Here is a 17735-nt window from a genome sequence, read left to right as displayed (position 1 = left end):
TGGGGTTGTTGAAGCACATTCCATTAGCATTGGCCCATCAATCCAATCTATCCAAGTCTCTCGGTAGAGCCTCCCTATCCTCATGTAGATCAACACTCCCGCTTAGGTTTGTGTCATCTGCAAACTTGCTGATGATACACTCTATGTCCTTATCAAGGTCATCAATAAAGATGTTAAACAGAAATGGTCCCAACACCGAGCCCTGAGGGACACCACTTGTGACCGGCCACCAGCTGGATTTAACTCCATTGACCACCACTCTTTGGGACCGCCCATCCAGCCAGTGCTTGATCCAGCAGAACGTATGCTCATCCAGGCCATGAGCCGCCATTTTTTCCATGAGAATTCTATGGGGGACAGTGTCAAATGCTTTTCGAAAGTCTAGGTAGACAATGTCCACAGCCTTTCCCTTATCCAATAATCGGGTCATCTTGTCATAGAAGGAGATCATATTCGTCAGGCAGGACCTGCCTTTCCTAAACCCATGCTGACTGGGCCTGATCCCCCGGTTGTCCATTATATGACTTGTAATGGCACTCAAGATGATCTGCTCCATGACCTTCCCTGCTACTGAGGTCAGACCGACAGGTCTATAGTTTCCCAGATCCTCCTTTCTGCCTTTTTTGTAGATGGGTGCTACATTTGCTACCCTCCAGAAAGAAAATAGACATGATTTAGTGGTGGACTTGGCAGTTTTAGGTTTACAGTTGGACTCAATCTTAAAGGTCTCTTTTAACCTAAATGATTCTATGATTCTATGATCAGTAAAGTTTGGTCCAGATACTGTACCTGAAATGACTGGCAAGATTTCATCTGGTTATCTGAGAGTGCCAATGTGCTCTGAATCAGATTCTGTAGCACTAGAAAATGAATATCATAGACACTGAAAGAGAAAAAAAGAGTTTATTCATGGTGATTTTTGAGCAGGAGGTACCTGGATATTGAACTAGCACAAAAATATACAAACTCAATCACCTGCTTCTGAAGTAGACGCATAAAGGCATGAGATCGCTACAGCTAAGGATCATTCATGTAAAGGAGCCTGTTACATTTTCCCTGAACTTCCACCCTGAATTTTTGGGTCAGCCCAGATAATCTGACACAAAGTTCTCTTTGATAGCATCTCCCCCTCTTAAGATATAGCACCCACCTAGAAAACATACTGTTGTCCTAATAACAGGTCACCATTCCGAGGTCATTGCTGCTGTTATTTTATTCATCAAATCTATAATCCGTGTCAGAGGTCCCTACAGCCTTGTGAAAGTATTTTTGTAATTAATAATTTATACACTGCAATAGACATGTAAAACATACTGAATTAGAAGACTGTATATGACATTCACAGATGTGAGGGCTGACACGACCTTGGAGTCCTAATGGGAGAAAATAGAGCTACTGCTACTCACCTGCTTAGACTGTCCTCTTTTGTGTTTTGATTTGTGTCTTCTCCGATAGCCAAAACTCGAAATCTAGTTCGGGGAAGGGAAAGGAAAACACTGAAACAAAGGTAACTTTCTGTGATTTTTTATCAACCCTGAAACCCAGAGGCTGACAAGTGCAACTGCTAATAAGGCAAGTGTTGAAACAGCGCAAGGGACACTGTCTGCTCCAGCAGCACTCAGCACAGGTGACAAAAATTAAAAGATGTGTCCAGACCCATCTCCCTCACGCTGCTAAGATATCTGTTGACAAGGAGATAAAACACATGGACGGGGACAGTACAGAACTGTAGGGATTTGCTATTCTGTTGAGGTTTTGGACTTCCAGTTACTTTCGCTGTAACGCACAGCTCTTCCCAAAGTAAGAAAATTTACAGACGTGCTAAATTTGTTATCATAAAATGGTTCGAGACCCAAATTTTCACGCTTCTCTCCAATTGTTATTCGTCATGAAAAATCCTGACGATCTGGGGCTGAAGAATATTATACAAGGCTGAGTGCTCCTTTGTATCAACAGTTTTAGCAAGACTGATGATTTAGCTGAGCAACCAGCCACAAATCGCAATATAAAATGGGGCCACTTAATCTGGAAAATGGTAAAGGGAAGTCTTCTATTGCATTAAACTGTTCCACCTGAGCACCAACATCTCTAATAGCAAAGTTGAGGATTTGTCAATTTATGAAAATCTGGCATTGTAAATTTCTGGATTAAAAGTCTCATTTAGCAAAATTGGAATAGGTTGAAATAAGCAAGCTTGCGCAAATAACTGAAAATCAGTTACATGTATTTGGGAAGTGTGGCTTTAAAAGAAACATCGTTTGTTGTATTTACTGAAACTTCTTTTGATACTAAGAGTACAAGTAAGAGGGTGTAAATCATGCATAGCAGAGAAGATTCTACTCTGAACTGCCCTCCTCTCTCGCTGTCTCAGCCCACGCGCAGAGTGAAAAGCACCGTAACTAAAATACCTGGAAAAGAGTTCCTGCAAAGTATCAGGAATCTCAAGTTTGGGATTCCCCAGGGTTGAACTGAATTTCTCTTTCAGCCTTTCCACAAACTCTTTAAACTCCTTTGCACAAACCTTAGAAAAGAAGAGAGAGAAATGTTATCAACCTCCGTTTGTTAGAATGGGAAAAGACCCTCTACTTTTAAAGCGTTCATGGAAAATTCTAGTAGAAATAGCTGGTTGTGAATTATCAAGTCAGATGCAGTACAACAGACAAGAGAATGCATCAAAGCAGCTCTGTGGAGGTTGGGTTTGCTGATTTACTTCACAGTTGCAGGTTCTGTCTGTAATCACGCTCACAGCTACAAGCAACCCACCATGAACATATGTTCTAAAACCAATTATACTGAATTAACAGCATAAGATCTCTCGCTAGAGCTTTGTTTAAGCTTCTGCTTATGTCTTTTTTTTTTTTTCCTCTTCATGCCCTTCAGGCTTTGTCATGTTCTCCATTAAGTCTGTTTGTACAATCATGGCTTGGAGGACACCTGTTACACCAGAGGAACGGTCCTGTATCTCTCTGGAAACAAGCTTTTATTTGCTTCCAAAGACAGACTTTGGGGATGGCGACACATGCCTTTATTTCGACAATATCTCATCAGCAAACCACTACTCTTCATGTAAACAAACATGAATCTAACGACAGAACTGACTGGGGTTTTCTGACAATAATATGAATTGTCGTTCCTGGATAAACACGTCTTGCCGTGACGTTGTCCCCCTTCTGAAAAAGTTTTGAAATTCAAAATGAAATTGTTTGTGCTGAAACTGTAAACAACTTTTCAATTTGAAAGTGTGTCTGATTTAAGCCATAAAAAGCTCAAAAATTAAATAAAGTCTTTTGACTGATCAAATCAAGGCTTCTCTCATAAAATTTGCTTGTATTCCTGCACCCATCCACAGAAACTAAGGCAATATTTCAACATGCATCAGGAATCAAAAAAATACGAAATTACAGAGCAAAAATGTTTTCTTGCTCAGATAACAAGGAGGCTGAGAAGATTAAAAAAAAAAAACCCAGAAAACAAAAAAAAACCCCAACCCCAGCGCATACAGATGCTCCGTCATGGATATTTATAAACAAGCACATTGAAAAAACAACATTTTTGTTGCACACCAGTGGTGTTTATGTGCCTTTGGAAAGATGCCTGTGTCCACTTTACTCCCCAACTAGCAATGATGCTGCATTTTTACAATGATGCTATTTTTAAAATAGCTAAGGGTAAAAGGGAGAGAGAGGATACGAAATCACAGTAATTGAAAGAGCGCAAGGACTCAGTAATCCAACCAGCGTAAAGTACTCTGTCACCTTTTAGAATACTTCCCTCCTACCTGTGGATCTTCATAATTATTTTCTCTATTCATGAAATCTTCAATGAGGGCTTTATCTTGGTAAACCTCAGCAAGGCAAACCCTGCAACAGATACAGTTGAAGGTGTTGTACACAGTTGAAATTTTCCCAATTTAATACAGATTTGATAGCACTAGGGTTCAAAAAAGTTGAAATTTATAAGTCACACGAAACAAGACAAAAACATAATTTCACTTCACTTAACTTCAGGAGAATTTAGCCTGTACCTAGTATATAGACAGAAACCTTCTTACTTATAATTAAGATAGGTCTGTGGATTTCTGACAATATAACGAGCTCTTCGTCCAACGGAATGAGAAGTTTTATCGAGGGACTCCTCAAAGCTGGCATGCATGATATCCCGAACTACTTGCCACGGAACAAAGGGCCCTTTCACCTGTGTGAAGAACAAACGTTTTTGGAGTTAAACTTCAGCTTTTATATACACAAACGATGGTTACAACCAGGATGAATTCCTAGGACTGATGAAATATGTGTTCAGTATATAGGACCTCTATTTAGTGGGTCTATTAATACCTTTGCGTTTAACACATGACTAGCAATTCGGCACAGCATGAGCAGACTGTCTTCTTGCACTGTCCAGGTGACACGCAGACGTGTCATTCTCTGCAGCGCACTCTGGTCAGCTTCATCATGGTAGCGGAGTCTTTTGCTTTTTTCTACAGAATCCTCTTCTAACAAATCCAGGAAAAAAAGAAAAAAAGACAGTTATCTCAGCACTACATATTCTGATTAATTCAAACTCCTATCACAGGCAGTATCAGCACCAATTGGAGTTTGTAAAAATTAAAGACAAAAGCGACGAAGAAGTAGCAGTTCAGAAAGTAAAATGCATTAATACCTCTCTCAGGAATGAGGGAACAAGCACTTTAGTTAGCAAACTGACTACCTGGAGCATCATACCATGAAGAATCTTTAAGCCAGCTACCAAAAGTTGGCGGTGAATTGCCAGGAGCTGATCTGGCACAGACACAATTAGTTTGTAGTTTGTAGTAGTGCAATTGTGATTCGTGCACAGGCAGCAGTTAGAGCACGCTGCTGTTTTTCTGCAGAGCTAGCATCACAGCCTGGGACATCTGCAGCTCTTCACTGACAGAGGCCACCCAAAGAGATGCCCAGTGAGTTTCCATTTCCCACACTATGTGACAGTCACATCAGCTTTCCTAAACCACCTTACAGTAGGCCTATGCGTGAAAAAGAATGCGGCTTTTTCCTGATGTGTTACTTGCTTACCTTTCTTTTTCTTCTTTGTCTTCTTTCCAATGTCTTTCCTAAGCCTCTTCCTCTTTTGGCTTTTTCCACCTCTCACTCGTTTGGTTCGATCCTGGGTTGGTTCTGTACTTATTTCAATACATTCCTCTTTCTGGACAAGTGACTCAGATCCTACCTTTGCTTCTCCCAAAATATTAATTTTGTTACCTAAAATGACAGATATTTACAGTAGCAGAGCTTTATAGCAATTACATTCTACAATATTAAGGTATAAAGAGCAAATGCCAAAGTTTCAGTATATTACGACAGATGCCCTCTCAGATTTGCCCTTTGTTAGTCATGTCATTTCATGCCACTTCTCAGCAGCTCACAGAATAAAATCCCACTTAAATGAGGACCCATCAAGTAATTACTAAGTCTAGCGCACAGTGCACAAATGCAAGGGAACTGAGCTGAAGTTTTATATTCAACCTGAAGCATTTCCTCCTCCTCAGCTTAAATGTTAGGCTATGCAATTTTAACGGTGCCTAGTCATACAAAACATCGCTCCCTCTAGACTTTCTGCAAGCTGCACATCAGAAATTACAAAGAATAAAAATTATTGTTCTAGAGGAAATTATTTCCACATCTATTTTACTGCCCCAGAAGCACCCTGAATCACTGTAAGGAGACAGGAACAACTCATGTCATCAATACTGGATAAAAAAATTATTGTTCCAGAAACAGGGAAGGAAATTATTTACCTATTTTACTGTCCCAGAAGCATCCTAGATTAGTGTAAGGAGACAGGAATAACCCACATCCTCCGTACTGGGTTTGACAACAACAGTAACAGCTATAATACAGTTAGGGACGCCACCAACAGCATCACCATCTTACCTCCGGTGCTGAGCGGCAGGGGGTGTTTTGTTAAGAAGGTTTGGAGTCTCACTGTCAGTCCGTTTTCAGAAACTGTACTTTCCTAAGACAACACAGCTTTAAAAAAGGTGATATGCAAAAGGAGTGCACTGGTTTTAACAACACTGTACATTATATCCATTGAGTAGTGTCAGAAAAAAAATTTCAGTATAAAGGGAAAGATCTTGGGCTACAATGAAGAATTCATTTGTCTTATTATTACCACATATTTGCATGGCTCTAGAGCTTTTCTTAAATCATACTGTAATGACCGCTAGATCATGAAGGTTAGAACTTCTGCAAATCTCAAGTTTAAAAAAAGTCATCACTGAAAAGAAACACTCAATTCTTTCATTGCTACAGAGGCTGAGCAGAATTTTCTGTAAAATGGTATTTTTTCAAAGCATTTTACATTCCAAAGGAACATCTAAAAAGCAAAAACCAAAACGCAAACACAAATACTGAGTAAATGCCTCCTACGCCATATTCTATCCACCTTAAATCTGCGCCAGAACTGACTGCAACGTATTAGGAGTTTTGCCATTCTCAGCAAAACCCATTTCTCTTGTGGGGAATTCATCGGTGACAGAAGATGGTCACAGATGTGGAGAGGAAAGCTGAGACTGAAGAATTGCTGGAGGTCCTGATAATGCTGAACAACTAGGTGACAGAACAGCAGATGAAATCAAGAGCGAAATGATCCTGCCTGAGGGAAGAAACAAGCAACTCTAGTTTTACATGTACACTAATTTGACCACTAGTTAGTGCAGGGTAATTACAGCCAGTCCTGTGAAAGTTCCTGTTCAATACTTGGCAATCGTCAAAAAGCAAAGCAAATGTAAGGAATTCTTAGGAAGGGAAAGAAAGATAACGCAGCTGTAAAAATGCATGGTTGGCCACAGCCTGAAAGCACTATGTGATTCTGTTTCCACCTTAAAATGGATATAGTAGAACTAGAACAGCTTAAAAGAAAGGCAACGAGAATGATTAAAGGCAGAACAGGATCCATGCTGGGAAAAGTTAAGTAGATGCCAGTCTTTAAAAAAAAAGAGATGATAATAGGAAACATGAGAAATGTTTACAGAATCAAGTGAAACAGAAGGGTAAAGGAGAATGGTATTTTTCACAGCTTCCCTTCATACTACAATTATTAGGGAGCTTAAACCATCAAAAGGAAGTGGTGACACATAATATTACTCTGCAACACTTTGCTACATGAGGTTGTGGATACTAAAGATTTACATGTGTGCAAAAAACCAATCAGAAATATTAACGCTAGAAGAAAAAGCTATTAACCGCTTTGAAACATCACCCCCAGGTTTATAATGGCCTTGAGCCAAACTTGCAGAAAGCTGGGAGAATATTCTGAGAAAATATCCCTATACAACTCCCTTGCTCTTACAACCTTCCCTACAAATCTTTTGTTGTCAGCCATCAGAGACAGGACATTCTGATTTGCTTATGTTGAGCTTCCTAGTCATTTTTTTTTCTGTGTATATTTCCTTGTTCTGGATGTTTCAGTAAGGCAAGAGGTACCACTAAGTAATCTAAATTGCTTGCTTAAGAAAGTATTTCTCCTTTGCTTGAATGTACTGTCAAATTCAGTTCAGATAACATTTATGTCCAGCCCTTTCATTCACTTCCGCACCAAGATTTACCACATTTGGCATTCATTTCTCTCCAGCAATGGAAAGCCTTACTGAGACACATGGCTGAGAAAGCATGCACGCAGCAAGATTTTGTTACCGGTATCTCAACCTTAAGAATCTTAAAGTTTGGAAAAGTCATTACAGTATATACATTTTAAAAGACCCACCTTCCTAGTCTTATTGATGATGTAGCTTGTCCAGATCCAGTTGCGTTTTAGATGCCCGTAAAAGCTGGAATCCAGACCTGCGGCTCCTAACCCATCTCCAGGGATAGTGCCATCATCAACCACCTCTCGGCTGCCTCTAAGAGAACGAGTAACAAAATATATAGTAATTATTTTGTAGAGAGTGCCTTCTCAGCTGCTCCTAAGTGATGTGTGTGCAATATGCAGAACTCCCCCTTGCCCTCCCAATTTAAATAGGGCTGGGAAAGCAGAAGCCATTCCCATAACCCTCTTCCAGAAGCAGCACAACAACAATGCTTTTCCATTAAGTTTAAAGACTGAGCTTTCAGTTTAAGGATCACACTCACAGCAACTTCCTTATTGTTAACTAAGTTCCAATGGCCGTGTTAAACCCTGTTCTCAGCACTATTCCTGCCACAGGACTAGAGAAAATACCTGCGCAGGTGAAAAGCTTTCTCAGGACTGGGGGAAATCTTCCACAGGAACTAAAGGCAATCATAACCCTTTTTCACACTGACTGTCAAGTACTGATCTCTCCAGTTTTCTAACAAATACGTTAAAACTTGTTTAAATACACATGCAAGCCAGAAAAACAAAGCACTGCAATTCTCTCCCTGGAACGAGGATGAAACTAACAATGAATACCATGTAATGGACAAACTGGTACCCTTCACGAATAAGCTACTTAATTATAACTGTGGTGTTACAGTATAGAATAAAATAAAATAAAAAAAAGATGTTTTTTCATCTTTATAAATACGACACTTTGCAAGAAATTGTGGAGACAAACTTACTTCCTAAAAAAATACAATAATAAAAAAATTCAAACTATGAATGAGCTTTGCATATGCAGCAGATCCGAGAGCTCTGACAGCGCAGTAATAACACCAAAGAGTATTTTTGAAATCCTGTCTCACCTTACAAAAAGACTTTTGCAAAGCTACCATGAAAAAATTATTTCAGTCAAGCTTTCAACAGACAACTCTTTCATTATAACATTAGACCATCAATTAAATCCAAAACCTGTTTCTTGACCTTAAAGATGTTGCAGTCCTCTCCAGCCTAACTGCAAGTCAAGCCCAGATAGCCAAATTAAAAGATTTCTTACACACAATGGAGACCTTATGCAAAAGTTGAACAGAATTTTTTTTCTATCAGCAAGGATCAGTGGAATTAGGTTCCCCCAACTCCTTTTTTTTTTTTTTTTTTAAGATAACTTGATGTATCTACCTGTAGCACTGAACTAACTGAAAATACTTTTAAACAGACTGTTTATCTAACCAGAATAGAATATGGACAAAACTAAACCCCAGTGCACAACAGTCAATCTAAATCAGTAGAGCTGGCATTCTGCGTGGCTGCCCCAGGCTGCAGGTACACAAGCCTTGCAAGGATTCTGCTTGTGATTAGGCAGAAGATGAAGTGCCCCAGAGAGCACGGTCAGATTTCACCAGTGGACGCCAACACCATATTAGAAATTATCTGTAAACGATACGTGGCAAATTGCAACACTGAAGGACAGATTTCAGAATGTGACACTGGGGAGCTACTGAAGCTACAGGGTACTTGAGATACCATGATATAAAGCACAGGAACAGAGAATCTTTAAATTTTTCACTTGCATTAAGTGTACTTCGGAAGTACTCCTTCCCTCTCAGCTTTGCTGTCCTCAAGACTCTTGCAAACACTTATCTGTGCTATTTTGGAAGAAAAATCTGAATCTGTTTTACCCATTCCTCTAGCATGAAAACTTGCTTGGTAGACAAGTTACTTGTAAACATGATACATAACTACACATCTTTATAATCAGATAGCCTCTGAATTACAAAAAAAAACCCGCAACCCCACAACCAACAACTGAAATGCCAGAGTCTTAACTGCATTTGCTATTGAGTAACATCCTCAAAAACAGAACAGTTCTTTTTGCCCACTCGATTCAAGCAACAAAAGAAAGATGATGACGACATACGTGGTATATTCCAACATCGCACACTTTCGTTCCAGATTGTGTTTATCCACTGCTGACTCCTGCTCCATTTCGACATCTAGTGCAGTCTCCTCCCCTTGAAGGCTACTTTTCTTTGAACGAGGGCAGCGGACAACTCCTAGACATACAAATGGTTGTGACTATCAGCATGAGAAAGAAAGACTTCAACTCATTTTCAATCTGCCCTGCTATGGCAAACTACTGCTCCCGAACAGTACAAATATTTTTACCACTTCTTAGTAAAACATGCTACCTTCTTACGGAGGTAGGGTATAGCAGAGGAGTCGCGTGATGGCTTTATAGTAACAGAACTCAAAGGTAGGGAAAGCCCCCAATTTCTGGCTTACTACTGCTTTTTGGCTGCCCACGCTACAAAGACAACAGGGCAGGACCAGATCTCAGGCAAGTACCAGATCTAGAGGCTCGATATAAATTTAAATCCAGGACAGAACGATTTTCCCCTCAAGGCTCAACATGGAAAATACTTAACTGGAACACACCAAAGCTTCCATAAACATGCAAACGGATGAAACAATATCATTCCCATATTTTGGGGGCTAGGAGTAATCCTGGTCTGACCAGCCTGCAAAAGCTGCAACAGTCACAAACACACTACAAGTTGACAAATGTGTAAGGAGCCTTTTGTACATAACTGCTTGAATGCAAAAGTAAGAGAAAATTACAGATAGATCCTTTTACCTGACTAAATTACAGACATGCTGAATAGCGTTGGTCTAGGGTTTCAGGAGAAATCTCTTGCCTCCAATTTTATTTTTAATAAAGTATACTTGTTGTATCTGTAGATCCTATTTTAAACTGTAAAAGGACCAAGCACAAAAATAAACTCCAAAAACCTGGGGTGGGGCTAAAATCCCTTAACTTCCCTCATCTTACTCGGGCCCTCTATTAGAAGTTCTAGCAACACCTTTCTAAGGAAAAGGGACCTCTGTTTAAACCGGTAGAGAGCTATGGTGAAAACAGACTAATTATTTTCAAAAAGGCTTTTTCACAACTGAATTCAAATCTAAACCGGGCTATTATCAAATTTGATGCTTTTAACAGGACAGCAATGTTTTTCCTTTAACAATGCTCTGAAAATTTCAAGTGGATCTCAACTTCATCGAATTATACAGAGAGAACTTCTAGCTTTTTTTGATGCACAACCAGCCAACAGAACAAAACAGTGGAAGTGACCAAAGAGAGCCTGCCTGAAGCTTTAGGAGAGGAGGAGGAATTGTGGTATGAAGAGAATAAACAGTAAAGGTGATAAGAATGTACGTTTATACCATACCCAAAGGTGTATTAAGGCAGACACACTGCAAATCAAACCAGAAGTTTTCCACATCCTGTATGGTGTTCAGGACGTACAGGCGTCTCTCAAACGGGCGGCTACTTTGAGCCAGGTTATAGTGCGGGTCACAGATGGTGGTATCAACAATCACAGCGTTTCTCTTCATATACACAAAGACCTGTCAAATACAGTACGTTTCTGGCTGTTAGGTAAAAATCATTGAAATTGCCTGATTTACAGGACACAACTCAATCTAGCTTAGGCCTGCTCGGCATTTCTTTCAGTCTTTGCTGTTTTGAGCCAGCACTGATAGAAGGCACACCCATCCCCACCCCCATTGCATTGTATTCCCAAACTTCCTTTGCCAGCGATCCAGAAATTTCATTTCTAGATTTAGAACAGTTTCTTTTCCCTGCTTGTGCACAGGATATTTCAAGTTTCCACAGAGAGTGACCATTTCCTACAAGCTCTCATTCAGGATTTGGATAGATGTATTTTGGGGACTAATTATCTTTCTTATCCTCATAAAGTATATGTTGGAACTGCCTTCTTTGCATGTGCTCTCAATTTATAAAAAGATGTGTATGAATGTCACTATTTTCCCCTGATCAGTGACTTTATTCTGTCAGACATCCAGTGCCTAACGCCTTGATGGAAAAGAATGTGGCAGGCTCGTTTTTCATAAAGTGCTGCCAGCTTGAAACCTCCTAGATCATTACTGTGTGCAATGTTCAGCATTATACACTCCAGAAAGAGGTAGAAATTCTCTGCACAACTTTCAATATGTCACTTGAATCTGGAGGTTTGCGTATACATCTGAAACATCAGGATTTTACTTAAATATTTAAGGTAGTTACAAACCCTAAATCTTGCATTTATTTCACTGGACAGAGAAAAAAAAAAGGAAGAAAAAGAATGGCTAAATGTTTTAAAAAATTACCTGGTCTTTGTCTTGAAACTTCTCTGTTGGGCCAAACTGTATCAGTCCCATATAACATAATCTTTGAAGGTTTTCTACCACTGAAAAGATGTACCTCCTGCAGCAATATTAGGAGTATTACAATTAGCACTCATGAAAACAGTAAAAATGATAGCAGAAAACATCCCATTTCCATGCAGTGACCTGAAGCTTCAGGAAATCACTGCTTTTTTGAACTACAGTTTTAAAATTTCTGAAGTGGTATTTTTGTTTGCTTTGTCAGCCTATGGAAAATATATAATATCCCAAAGCTCCAAATTTCCTTTCCTCAAATCACACACACAATATTTTAGCCAAATACTAATTAAAATTTTGCTGGCAAAGAACAAAATTAGCCAGAAATACCATATGTAAGAATGAATTAAACAAGGTCAGAACACCAGCAGATCTGCAGACAATTTTATGTAATGAAAAGAAGACATGAGTAAGAAAACATGACTGTTAAATATGAGCTGATACGCCTTCACACTTGTACGTATAAAGAACTGGGCAACGGTCCTTGTAGTTAAGGTTGTTTAGAAATACCGCTCCAAGAAACTGCTTTCAGTTGCTTAGAGCTTTGGCAGAGCAAAAAGTGCAACATTTCCCATGCTGCGTATCTACTTACATGGCAAAATTCTGGAAGTTGCGGGAAACTTCCGCAAGATCTAGTTTCTGAGAGAGAGTTTGTAAAAAAAAAAATTAGCTTTGCCCACATGAAACTTCACTAAGGTCTAAGTTTTGCTGTGCAGTTCGATGGGAATTTTACTTTGGCAGGAGTTTTCTCTGGGGCTCAAAAAGATCATTTTGAGAAGCCTAGAAACACTGATGCAATTTGGCCGAGTTAGAAGTTTTAGTGAATTGGGGGAGCAAAGAGACAACTTGGTTACATGGCATACTGTTCTGCATAAACCCATCAGATGGGGCCTACAGATTTCAGCAAATACCATGAATCCAGCTTCCTTGTTACTAAGATTCAGCAAGTAATAGGTTAGGAACTGCAAACCTGAGCTGACCACAGGTCTTGACAGCTGATGTTGTTCACTATTCATTCACCAACGACACATTTGCAGGTTTGCAAAATGCTGTATAAGCCTCCAACCATCCAAATCCACACCATTTAGCATTGACTTTCTGGGGAAACTAACGTGGTGCTGTTGATTCCACATATTCAGATCACTTCAATGTTGCTTTCCCTTCCTATCTTCAGTCCAATCTCAACTTGAATGGCAAAAGGATCAAAATCTCAAAAGGAATGGCAAAGAATGGCAGACATGCCACTGAGAGCAGGAGTAGAAATTGAATGGCATGTATGAGCAGCAGGAACTGGGAAACGCGGCATCTTCTGAAAGATTTATGAAAGACAGCAACATTTAGACTCCATTAAATTCTGAATTTAGCCACAGTCAGGAGCGTGTTTTATACAGAAGTAACATCCTGCTGATAAGTTATGAAGGACAGAACCTTCCAGCTCTCAAACGCTGCCTGACAGCATGCATGAATATTGTTTATTAGTTTCTTATTACCTTCTATTTGGGAGAGAAAAATACAATTTGGCACACTGTCCTTAGAAGATTGATGATCCTTGTCTTAAGTAGCAAAGTTCTCTTTGACACAAACAGGAAATAACTGAGAAAACAGTCCACCGCTGTTGTTTCCTCCCTAGAGCCATTTACTTTGACTCGTCTGCTTACCTTTTGTAGAGAAGCTGCTGTCGGACTGACCTCGGAAGAAATCTGATCAGAGTGTGCTTTTTTAGGGGATCATTTAAAAAATCTTCCAGACCATCCACCTAGAATTATTTTCAAAGTTAATCAAAATGCAAAATGTAACTATCCTTTAACGTATCAAGCATTGCTACCAGAACTGTCTACTGAAATATTTTCTAAGCAAATGTTACTGCTTTTGTAAAATCCTTAAACATTATTCCTGTTAATCAACGAGGCAGAAGATTCAGTGAGATTATAAAAAGCTCTTTGCAAAATATAAGCCTAAGAATTTGCAGTATTACAGAGCTATAAATTTTTTTTCATTGTGACACTAAAAGCAACTAACTTTTCCGTAAAAAACCTAAAATACCTACTCTCTGATGGCTAGTTTTGTTAAAATAGACCGAAAGGATATTTGTTACTGAACAGTTGATATCATCAGACTTTAAAGTAAAGCAAATGTAAAACAAAAAGTGCACTGTACCTTGTAGCTGACTTGCACTATCTGAACAAAGATTGAGAGAGGCAAGCAGAGAAGAATGTCACTAACAAGAGCCCATCCAAATCCAAACTCTCTGTGAACCGGGAGGGGAGGGACATAGCGCATCCAGGACACATCATCCACATACACTAGGGACAAGAACACCGGCTTAGACTCAGACAGGACAAACCTAACAGTTATAGTAACAGTTTTACTGCGAGTGTTCAAGCAGAGCACATTTAGCAGGTCATAGCGTGGAAATCTGAAAATCTAAAATGACCTGAAAATAATCTAAACCATTGATTTTCAGTCTTTTTTGAAGTAGACTTATCTTTTTTCCCAGTGTTGAACCATGGCAAAGTCAGGAGGTGCCACTTCTTACCTGTATGATTAGACAACTCTGCTTCAGTCTCCTGCGCGGAGATCTCAGGATTCACCACAGTTGTCATAATTTCTAAGGTCCCGTCTGGTTGCGCTTCAAGCACAGCTGCAGTCCCATCCTGCCCTTGTTTGCTGCCTTTCTTCTCGCCATCACTACCTCCTTTTTGGTGTGTTCCATTTAAAGGGTGTCCATAAATTAAGTACCAGAGGAACATGTGGACCATTCTCAAACGGGGCATTTTGGGAAGAAAGCCAAGAGAACGCCCAAGTCCTGGCACTGGGAGGGAAGATTAACCAAACAGAAATAAAAACAGGATTAGAACAGGAGAAATATTCACCTCTGCAAAAGTGATGTGAAGAAAACTGTAAGGAAAGATGGCTGGAAGTAAATAGAAGTTGCAAATAGTGTGGCAAGTGGTAAAAAAGTAGTAGTGAATGCAAATACTCCAGTTCATAATTGTAAAAAAATAAGCAGCTAAGAAGACATTGGATAGTGAGGCTGCTCTAATGTAAACCCAATTTTTCTTCGTAAAAGAAGAAAAAAAACCCACTTGCGCCTTAAATGAGCCCAACATCTGAAAGCGATTATTAATAATAAATGGGAAAGCGAAAGATGGCAGAAAACACAAAGTTAGCTGTACCTGTAACAGGGTGGTAGTTTTTCAGCTGAGTTATGCCCATTTTTTCATCAGTTTTTCTTGCCCGACTATTATTATCAGCTTTACATGAGCTTTCTTGCGTTTCTCCTGAATCGGGAACTGCCTCTTGCCCCAGGTTTTCTTCCTCAGCGTGGTCCTGGGATGTTGGTGTCTGGGGAACTTTAATCCTGTATTAAAACCAAACAGCATTTTGGTAAAAATTAAGCAGACGCTCGTATTTTATCCAAGTTGAACAGAGATGGCATCACTAGGGCTGGTAACTAAGAAATGCAACTCTCCTCTTTGTGAAAGGAGGATGACCGTGAACACTTCCTCCTACTAAATGATACTGAATAAGAATATTTTGATAGAAAACAAAAGGTCCTTTTATGGGCTTATTTGAAAAGATAAGCTGGGCAATGGAATTCAACACACACAACTCTATTCTCTACTGATATGAAATTCCTTTTCTTAAATTAATCTTTTCAGGCAGAAGGTGCAAATGGAAGCTTGTGATTTTCATTTGAGAATGCATAAATAGTCCCTAAAGAAGGAACCAAAATCCCATCCTAGAGAAATGTTCTCCTTATGAGGCTACCTGATCGTGTTTCTTTTTTATGCTTTGTCTCCAAAGCCATGAATCTGATGTTTTCTGCTGCCCAGCAGACTTGCGCTTGGGTGACAATCTCAGCCTACACTTATGACTAAGGTGTTGAGAAGCACAATTTCAACGTGGAACACCCTCAGATTCTCCTCCTCTTAAGAAAGCCCTCAAACAGCCGGGTATCAGTGCCAGCTCATCTTCCTTTATCGATGTTTTAAAAGGTAAAAGGTGAAGCAGTCTTGTGTAAAAGTTACCTAAGGCTTGCAAGTTTGCCAAAAACTGAAGTTCAAATCTTTTGCGAATTAAGAAGTCTATGCCTATACTTCAATTAGAAGTCTCCCTCTGATGATTTATCTGCCCATACCTCACATACACAAGAAAGTGCTTAAATCTCAAAAAAAAGAGAGTGGGAATTTCTCCCTAATTCCCATCTCTCTCTCTCTGTAGCTATGGCGAACCCTACATTTCCTTCAAACGCGGCACCAGGATTACAGGCCTAACCTGGGCCTAAATATGCTACTAACCAAAGGCTGAAAATTAAGCATTTTAGTGTTGGCCACGGGTAAGCCTCATTCTCCATGAACAAGCGAAGCTCTTTAAACGGGGCTGTTCTAGAAGACTAGCTGGGGGTGTGACACCATGTGAGGACAGCCTCTCCGAAACGCGAAGCAAAAGGAGCATGGAGAAGTCAAGATCTTGAAGCTAAAGCTTAAAGTCCAGCCGATCAGAGTTCAATTCCTTTCTTCCTGACTTTGAGAGATATTCAGCATCTTGCTTCATCTTTGTGCTTTGATTTCTCTACTGTTAAAGAGGCAGCTAATTTTTCTTTTGTTTACTTTGTGTTTATTTCCTCTGCATATTTTTTGCGTGTGCTGGATAAGCCAAGTTCCCCACCAACCATACAAACCATCATTGCAACTTGCCTGTTTGCTGTGCTCGAATTGGAGATTCGGAAACGCACCTGCTCAATGGCGCTTTTTACAAGGGGATCATTAGGACTCACTGAAGGATGCACAACAAACTCTACCTGTTCAGAGCAGCAGAAAACAAACAAGAAGTATTTATGGAGACAATGGCTCTTAATCAGATGCATAAATTATCAGATATTAATAGACAGTTAATTAATGGTAGGACAATGGTTAAAACCTATGAAGGTTTACTAATTTACAGAATATTAACATTTCTGGATCAAAACTCCCATTGCTAGTTTGTAGTAAGCAACAGGCCAGACCGTATGGTCTCTGTACCAATAAAGAGTTAATTTCATTTCTACAAACCTCAGATTTTTGGGTTTTTAAAATCTGAAATATTTGGGGAACAGACACTTCAACTTGCAAATATTAGGCTGAAAGGGATAAATGAGAAGCCATACCTCATAAGGCCAAACTAATACATATTGTTGCTGAATGTACACACACAATTCAGATAGTAAGATTTCTTATGTGCTTTACAGTAATTGTGCAGCAGGGGATTTTCAATAGATTCTCTCCCTGCTTATGAACATTTCACACTAGACTTGCAATGACAAGTCTCAGCTTTACAACCACAGACATTTTACTTCCATAAACCTCAAAAACAGTGGATTTTTGTTTTTTAAAAAATAGATCGCATTCTAGAAATTTCAACTCAGACACTAACTTACGATTTCTCATACACTCCTGGCTTTCAAAAGGGGATTAAATAGAACTGTGTTGCAGCCCAACAGCGCAGGGAGAGAACCATGAATTGCATAACTCATAGGCAGCAGCAGCTCTCAGAAAGGAAGTTCAGAGACTTTGATCTCTGGACTATTCCTCGGTCACACAATTATCTGCAGCACAATAATTGAAAGCACTAATCTGGTTTTCACAGTAGCTTTGTTTGGGACATGTAGCTTCTGGGCAGCTTGACTGTGGGTTCTGCTACAAAAAGTAAAGTCATCCATA

General features: G+C 39.6%; 1 protein-coding gene across 3 annotated transcripts in view; it reads right to left on the bottom strand.

Annotated features, from left to right (window-relative positions):
- GTF3C1 (general transcription factor IIIC subunit 1) overlaps nucleotides 1-17735 on the bottom strand; it is a 44797-nt gene that overhangs the window by 12027 nt on the left and 15035 nt on the right. For all 3 annotated transcript variants that reach the window (XM_054213173.1, XM_054213174.1, XM_054213176.1), the window contains exons 13-29: nucleotides 16734-16837; nucleotides 15210-15394; nucleotides 14570-14845; nucleotides 14191-14336; nucleotides 13692-13789; nucleotides 11980-12076; nucleotides 11040-11217; nucleotides 9731-9866; nucleotides 7744-7879; nucleotides 5910-5991; nucleotides 5052-5237; nucleotides 4335-4492; nucleotides 4052-4194; nucleotides 3779-3860; nucleotides 2409-2521; nucleotides 1407-1469; nucleotides 790-883 (exon numbers count right to left, since the gene is read on the bottom strand). In XM_054213173.1, the coding sequence (XP_054069148.1) occupies nucleotides 790-883; nucleotides 1407-1469; nucleotides 2409-2521; nucleotides 3779-3860; nucleotides 4052-4194; nucleotides 4335-4492; nucleotides 5052-5237; nucleotides 5910-5991; nucleotides 7744-7879; nucleotides 9731-9866; nucleotides 11040-11217; nucleotides 11980-12076; nucleotides 13692-13789; nucleotides 14191-14336; nucleotides 14570-14845; nucleotides 15210-15394; nucleotides 16734-16837 (2277 nt within the window). The remainder of the gene's footprint in view (nucleotides 1-789; nucleotides 884-1406; nucleotides 1470-2408; nucleotides 2522-3778; nucleotides 3861-4051; nucleotides 4195-4334; nucleotides 4493-5051; nucleotides 5238-5909; nucleotides 5992-7743; nucleotides 7880-9730; nucleotides 9867-11039; nucleotides 11218-11979; nucleotides 12077-13691; nucleotides 13790-14190; nucleotides 14337-14569; nucleotides 14846-15209; nucleotides 15395-16733; nucleotides 16838-17735) is intronic.

Source organism: Rissa tridactyla, chromosome 8 (genome assembly GCF_028500815.1).
Source record: "Rissa tridactyla isolate bRisTri1 chromosome 8, bRisTri1.patW.cur.20221130, whole genome shotgun sequence".
Classification (NCBI taxonomy): Eukaryota; Metazoa; Chordata; class Aves; order Charadriiformes; family Laridae; genus Rissa; species Rissa tridactyla.
The sequence above is the reverse complement of the archived record's forward strand: the minus strand, read 5'-3'. Positions and strand labels throughout refer to the sequence as shown.